This window comes from Zalophus californianus, chromosome 7 (genome assembly GCF_009762305.2).
Source record: "Zalophus californianus isolate mZalCal1 chromosome 7, mZalCal1.pri.v2, whole genome shotgun sequence".
Classification (NCBI taxonomy): Eukaryota; Metazoa; Chordata; class Mammalia; order Carnivora; family Otariidae; genus Zalophus; species Zalophus californianus.
Window position 1 is genome coordinate 91,833,779 of NC_045601.1, and position 7,658 is coordinate 91,841,436.

The 7,658-nt window shown below is 41.9% G+C and overlaps 2 protein-coding genes across 7 annotated transcripts in view; one reads left to right on the forward strand and one right to left on the reverse strand.

The window, feature by feature from the left end:
- The window catches only part of PHF3 (PHD finger protein 3), an 86,014-nt gene extending 81,828 nt beyond the window's left edge, over positions 1–4,186 (reverse strand). For 3 of the 6 annotated variants that reach the window (XM_027601315.1, XM_027601313.1, XM_027601312.1), the window contains exon 1: positions 3,836–4,186. Coding sequence is in view for 1 of the 6 variants with exons in the window: in XM_027601311.1 (XP_027457112.1) it covers positions 2,894–2,895 (2 nt within the window). In the remaining 5 variants the exon portion in view is untranslated. Of the gene's footprint in view, positions 1–2,893; positions 3,094–3,528; positions 3,717–3,835 lie in introns of those variants that run through there. The other 3 variants (XM_027601316.1, XM_027601311.1, XM_027601317.1) reach the window with 2 other exon arrangements.
- LOC113927934 (BRD4-interacting chromatin-remodeling complex-associated protein-like) lies at positions 3,289–6,389 on the forward strand. Its single transcript, XM_027604058.1, has 3 exons — positions 3,289–3,481; positions 3,549–3,683; positions 6,198–6,389. The coding sequence occupies exons 1-3, from the start codon at positions 3,289–3,291 to the stop codon at positions 6,374–6,376; spliced, it is 507 nt and encodes a 168-aa protein (XP_027459859.1). The 3' UTR covers positions 6,377–6,389.
- The last annotated feature ends 1,269 nt before the right edge of the window (positions 6,390–7,658 follow it).

Here is a 7,658-nt window from a genome sequence, read left to right on the forward strand (position 1 = left end):
AGTGGAAGTAGTTCATCATTAGAACTATGGCCTAGGTAATAACAGTCCTGCTAACATGTACTTTTAGCATATACTATGTGCCAGGCCCTATGCTCAGTGTATTGTATGCATTATCTCATTAGTTCCTCCCAACAACACTGTGAGGTAGGTGCAATTATTGCATCTATTTTACAGATGAACAAACGGAGGCCCAGACCATTATGTAATTTACCCAAGGTCACATATCCAGTATACCCAAACTGGAACCCAGGCAGTGTTGTGATTCCTGAGTCTGCACATTTAAACTACCATACTTTATGCACTCTACTCACATAACACAAACTAATTTTTCTGTTCTTAATATATCATTAATGAAATCCTAAAAATACTAAAACTAAAGTGACATACACTTCTTCCAAAATAAGTTAGAAAATACGCACTAAGCCACTCCCTACATATAAAAAATACAGTGGCTATCTATCCTCAGTGTGTATAAACATCATTTTGGAAGTTATCCACTACAAACTCTGCAATTTATTTTCACAGTCTACAATTTTAGAATTTTTTCATGTGGCCAACTCTCACGAATTATGAATGAGACAAAACTATTACGTTTAGCCTTTCTGTACAATCTACTATGCCATTTAAAACTTCATCTAATAGATTGTGTGGATTAAAACTTCTGAATAGTATTTTGAAATTTTTATTCAACTATTTCTCTTCATCCATCACCTCTCTTCATGGTACAAATGATGATAAAAATGAAAATCCCGACCATTAAAAAATGATCTAAATTAAACATACAATGCATAGGAGTAAGTATCCAGTCTATACATTTGACAATTCCTCACACAATGCCTTTTGTAATTCTTGAAATTTCTTCTTTTAACTCTAATACAATGATTTAACGCCTCATGTCTTTGAATCTTGTTTCTCAACCTAGGTTTCTTGAGGGTTTCTTGAGGGTACAAACAGCACCTGGGTGTCAAACATTTTGAATCAAATCAATACCCTCAATTATCTTTTCCCAGTAATCAGACAGCAGAAACTAAAAGGGAGTTACCTTTTACTGTTCAACATACAACTGTATTTTAAGTGTCTAACAACTTGCCAAGACATTTTTGTAGTTAAAAAATAAAATGTCTAAGCTTCTGAAAAGATACTCCAGGATTCTCAGAGGTGCTCCAAGAAGAAATGAGAGAGAAATAAAGCCCAAGATGTACTGCTCCACACAAGAAAGAAATCAGCAGCCACTTGTCAGAAAGAATTCCTGAAACATGGATGAATGAAAATATTTTGCAATCAGCCCTCCTCCTGATACTTCATGACGCTGGTGAAGTAGTTATGGGTAACCTACAAACCTGAGATGGTGATTAATAAATTTCATTACCTCAAAAAATAAAAAGATTTTATCTCTAGACAAAAAATTAAGTAAAAAGGATTTCATGAGAAATCTGTGTAAAAAACAAGGAAAAAAGTGCACATTTAAGAAAGCAAAATGTATCAAAAAGGCAACACCATATTACCAAGGAAGATAACCATTACATTTCAGCACTCAAAACAACAGAACTGTATGCCTAATTTACATTCATCAGTTTTTTCCAAATATAATCCATACTATGTAAAAATCTAAATTCAAGATAATTTTGCAGTAATCCAAATTGTCAATTGCTGCTTTCCAAACTTTTATCAATAATAGTTTTATTAATATGCTATGACAGAACTCAAAAATTACCAACCTTTCTTATCTAATTCCAATCTCAATACATTTTAAATTTTAATAGTATGGCTTTAAGCCATTTTAACATAGAGACAACTTCTTTACCACTTTTCTATTCTGAAATTTGCATTTAACCAACGCTAATTTTCACCTACATTTACATACCACTTCTTTTAGATTTGACTTATTTGAATATGCAACAGATGAGTATACCAAAGGATCAACTAAAGTTATGTGAAGTCTATCCCAACGGCATGTGATAGATAAGGAAATTCACTACCTTCCCCAAGGATGCAAAAGCAGTATAATAAATTACATTTTCATGCTCTTCAATAAACGGACCTATAAAGCATGCAAGGAACAGGGGAAAACTGGTCCCATCAGTAACTCATTTGTTATCCTTTTGACAAATCACCAATACAGCTATCAAATAAAGCTTAAAATCTATTGTTGAAATTCTGCATACTTAAAAAGTGGCCCACTTCAGTTGAGTAGAAGTCTTTCTGCAGCTCAAGAATTGACTGAACAGTGTGTGGCTTAATCAGAGCGATAATAGCTCCTAAGTCCCCTCTCAAATTATATTACTATCATGGGGAAGTTTGTAATTTAAAATAGTGATAATGAAAAAAGATAGTGATAATGATGGAGAAAAAATTCGTTATTGTACTATAGGGCTAGTAAACAGAAGCACTGGACAGAAAATAATAGAAAATTAAGAAAAGGTCGAGTGGTAGTAAAGGTAAAAACTACCCGAAATAATATTTACACATCTCTTGTGCTCCGGAATGAATATACAAATTCAAAAACAGAAGAATGCTGCAAAGATTTCTTGGTTCTTTGACTCATGTCTCTTTCCAACCACAAACACATCTACAAACATTTTCACAATCCCAAACACTTCATTCAAGAATCAAAAAATGGTAGGAAATGAATGAGTAATGCAGGCGTAGTTTCGGAAGATCTCAAACAACCAGTTTGTAAAAAGGAAGACAAGTCCGACCCCAAAATAGTAACTAAGTAGAACAATGTACTCCCTAAATAGTTTACTGCATCTTTTTTTTTTTTTTTAGCTTAAAATAAGGTAGTAAAGCATTTGGGAAAGGCTCAGTAACCAATGTCTGATTTTAAATTAAGTACCTCTACACGTAATTAAGATTTTAAAAAGGTAGATAACAAAGCGTTGTTGCCACTTACATTAATGATTATCCATGATCATAATCTGCGAATGATTCCTGAATAGCACCAATAACCATGCATTCAAACTACCTCGAATCATAGTCTCTAGGAAATGGCACTTAAAAATCCAAAGATGGGAAAAGGTCGTCGGACCCGGCAACACATTGCTGGGGGAAAGAAGGGAAACAGGACTATGCGCCGTACCAACATTCTCTCCCTTTCTTCCTCCTCCCCGCCCCCCCCCCCGTGTCAGGTGATCAGTTATTTAGCACCATTAACACACACGTATCGACAAGTGGTTCATTAAATTAATCGTATTACCCGAAGGCCAGATTCTAGGCTTCCCATTTCAAACTAAGCAAAAGGAGTCGACAGTTTGGGTCCCGAGCACAAAAGCGCGCGGTTGCAGGAGGATGGATAGAGCGCCAACTCCCCCCTCTCCAAAAGCTGGGACGAGGCTGGGCCTCGCGGCAAAGGCCAATCCTGGCTTCCCAGACCCAGGGCCCAAAGCTCAAAGCCGGACTCCTTTGGAGAAAAGAGGTCCGAAGGGCCGGGTCCGGGGGCCTGCGGACCAGGCCTTCCTGGCAGCGCCCGCGGTCCCTGCGGGCCTGCGCGCCCGCGCGGCGGCGGCGCCGGCTGTAGGGCACACTCACCGCCGAAGGCCCGGGAGCAGGAGCCGGGGAGAGGCCGCGGTCCCGACCCTCCCCGCCTGACGACCTCGCCGCCGCGCCTCCCTCCCAGCCCAAGGTCCAAACGGTCCCGGGCTACAGAGGCGCGGCCCGGGCAGGCCGAGGACGTTGCGCAAGAGGTCGGTCAGGTTTCCCGGCTGCGCGGGAGAAAGGCGCGGAGTGCCCGCCGCAGGAGGGGCGGGGAGGCCCGCGGAGGCGCTGTGCGTGTGGAAGGGGATGGGGGAGGGGAGGATTGCCCGTCTCCCTGGCCGCGGCCAGAGCCGCAACTCACCCAGCTCCGCCAGACGAGCGCTACCACTGGCAGCAAGAGGAAGATGGTGGCCGCTGCCGCCGCCGCCGCCGCCGCCGCCGCCGCCGAGGAGGAGGGGGCCCGGTGGGTGCCGAGGAGAGGGGGTACGCGCAGGACGTCGGCGTCGCTGCCACAGCCTCTTTTCCTCACCGGGCCGAGCGGCTGCTGCTGACGACACTAGCCCGGCTTCCGCGCCGCCCTCTTTATCTTCGTAGCAGCCACCGCCGCCCAGGGCCCGAGGGTCGCTCGCCTCGTGGGGACCGTGCGGCGGCGCGAGACCCCGCAGCCATCGGCGTGCGGCGGCGGCGCGGGGGCAGGAGCCGGGCCGCGTCACGTGACCCCACTGTTTACCGTTCCGGGGGCCGCGGCCTGCACGCTGCGCCTGCGCAGTGTGGGCCCTCCCGCGCCGCGCCTCCGCGGGGCCCAGGCAGTCGCACTTCCCTGCGCTTCCGCGCCCCTCCCAGTCTTCTGAGGGCGCGGCACGCCTTCGGGCCTTTAGCTATCATCTCGCTGGCGGCCCGAAGGGGTGAGGCAAAGATCAGTTTTTCTCGATTGTAATAAGCACGAAGGCTTCATAGATAATGTAATATTGATAGTCAAATTTGCCCCCCCAATACTTTTCATTAATTGGGTTTGCTTTCAAAAATGGAAGACTAGAGCGGAGTAGATGAGCCCCTTGCCCAAGAATCCCCGCTGGGTGTGCACAACAGTCCCATCATTAACCACCTCCATTCCCCTCCTTAGTCATCTTCAGGACTCAAGTTGCCTTCTCCAAGAATCATTCCTGGTCGAAGTCAGCAGTTCTCAAAATGTATCAAGAGGATCCTCTGAAGGATTCCGGAAACCTTTCAGAGAAGCTTTAACTCTTTGACAATTCCATATGTTTTAAGGCCAAATTTTCTTCATCTTCTTCAACCAAAACATGTAGCAACTGATTAAATTCAGAAGCAGGAGAATCCAGCCATGTATTCAGCCAGACCCTGAAGAAATGTGCAAAAATTTAAAACAATGCCACCCTTTTCATTAAATTTTGTTGGAAAATGTATTTTTCATAATCGATTATAACAATGAATTTTGTTATTTTTTAAAATGTTTTATTCTTAGATTTAATTCCTATGATGGTAAATAACTAACCCATATAAACAAAAGCTCTTGGAAGTGTATAGGGGTCCTGAGACGAAAAAGTTTGAAAACCACTGGGCTAGATTACTTGCTTCCACAGCAGCTTGGGCTGACCTCTATCTCGGTCCATTATAAACACTGTGAGATCATTGTTGCTAGTCATCACTAGGACCAAAATGAGCCCGTTTAAGGACAGGAATTGTGCCTTCTTTTTGCAAAGACCATTACAGTACCCACTAAAGAATGATAGCCAGCACCTGCTAGGCTCTTCAGAAACCTTTACTTGTTAATTTAAGCCTCATGCCAACCGTAGTCCACACTGTAGGTTTTGTGCAGAGTAGAATAATAGCTCACAGGCATGTGGTGAAGAGCTGTTCTTTACTCTCTCCAGACTTCTGGTATTTCGAGCACTCCCAATACTAAATGCTCTTCCACAAAGGAGGTTTAAGATTGTCCTAATTCTATTGGAATCCTAGAATTCCATCCCTTGCCTTGACTCATCAATCCGTAAAAACTTGGTTTTACTATCTTTTTTTATGTTGTTTTTTTTTTGAGAAAGGAAAATAGAAATGAGTAATTTTTTTTTCACTTGGAATGTCTGGGATGAATTGCATAAATAAATCATAAATTTATTTTTACTCTTCTTCTGGACCTTAACGTGAAATTTGAAAAAGGCCTTGGGGGGCGCCTGGGTGGCTTAGTTGGTTAGGCGACTGCCTTCGGCTCAGGTCATGATCCTGGAGTCCCGGGATCGAGTCCCGCATCGGGCTCCCTGCTCAGCAGGGAGTCTGCTTCTCCCTCTGACCCTCTTCCCTCTCGTGCTCTCTATCTCTCATTCTCTCTCTCTCAAATAAATAAATAAAATCTTTAAAAAAAAAAGAAAAAGGCATTGGGAAAGAATAAGATTATAAACAAAATCCAATCCTAAGGGACTTACTAGAGTAGAAATCAAATGGAAAATCATTAGACGGAAAATTTCCTTGGAAGATCTGGGGAAAATTTACCTTGTTAAGGAAACTTTAGTAAATTTATGAAAAAACACAATGGAGGTAAAAAGAAAATACAGAACTGACAAGCCTGTCACATTCGCAAAACAAAGATTTCTCATCCTAAAAAAGTCAACAAGCTTACCACAAAGCATGATGTTTTGACTCTTATTTTGAACCAGCCAAGCACCCAGGTTCACATTTGTTCATTAATGATCTTTGCTTTTTACTTCTAGATATAAACACAATCTGTCTTTACCCAGTCTATAAAAAGGTTACAAGAAGAAAGAACCATCATAATCATACTGGGAATGGCTTTAACAACATGGAGGACACTGCTTTGGTTAAAGGACTTATTGGAAAATCAGATTGTATTGATAGTGTTGAAACCTCCAAATTAACGCAGGAAAATTAAATTTGGTAGAAAACAAGACAAGACAACTAACAGTGGCTAATACTGACCAGTATACTTGTAAATGACAAAAAATGATGGAAAATGAAAATTGACAAAATTTGGATCTTGCAAAACTTTACCCAGGAATATTGAGCCTGGCAGAGAGTGAGGCTCACCAAGCTGGTATGCAGGTTAAGTCTGATATGAAAAATGCTTGTCATCACTGAAACACTGGTCTCTACAGTATCAGTTCACTAAAGATGAAAAAATGGGAAGAGTTAACTGCAGCAAACAGAAAATCAATAAAAATATCAAATATATTTAATGTTTTTTTTTCTGGAAAACACTTTCTATATACACAGACACACTTTCCTGTTAGTTTAGAATAGATGTAAATGTTTTTATTCTTAAACATGGGACCAAGGCAGTGAAATCAAAATATTCTGAATTCATTTTATTAAGATCATTGTGGAATTTAGGGGCTTAACCCAGAACACCATCGTTCCTTATGTCAGGCTTCCTCCCTTCCACACAATTTTTTACCTACTTTCTCCAAAAAGATAGCTCCTAGCTACTCAGGCTTTCAGCAGGAAACAGTAGGTGAAAAAGAAGTGCGTATCCTGACCCAGGGTAAATCATTTGGACAGCATACTAGAGATCAGGGGGGCCTAGAGAGGCTAGGTCAAACAATAAAATAAAACTTTTCCATGCACAAGGCATAGAAAGGACCTTTGCAGACTTTAGCACAGGGAAGGATCAATTCTGTCATTAAGTGCTTTGACAGCGCTTGGCACAGAGGACATGTATTCATGTTTTAACTGGCCTGGAGTGGAGAGAAGGCATTTCTGACATAGCAATGCCTTCAAGGACAAGAAAATTCCAGAAAAATCTCTGTGGTTCTGGAGCTGCAAACAATTCATTATCTGGTTGGACATACTGCAAATGAAAATAATTGAAAATCTTTTAACAAAAAAAATATGTTAATGAGGGATGCGTGGGTGGCTCAGTCAGTTAAGCATCCAACTCTCAATTTCCGCTCAGGTCATAGTGTTAGGGTTGTGAGATCAAGCCCCACTGTCAGGCTCTGTGCTGACCATGGGGCCTCTCCCTCTTCCCCTCCCTCCCATCTCTCTCTCCCTCCCTAAAAATAAATAAATAAAATAAGTGTGATAATGTCCCTCGGTGATAATGTCATCTCCCTACTTGAAATCTTTCCCTGGTTCTCCAAAATAAAAAGAATAAAATCCAAACTTCTTAATATGATCATTAAGACACTTTAGGATTGGTCCTTGTCCAGTTCTTC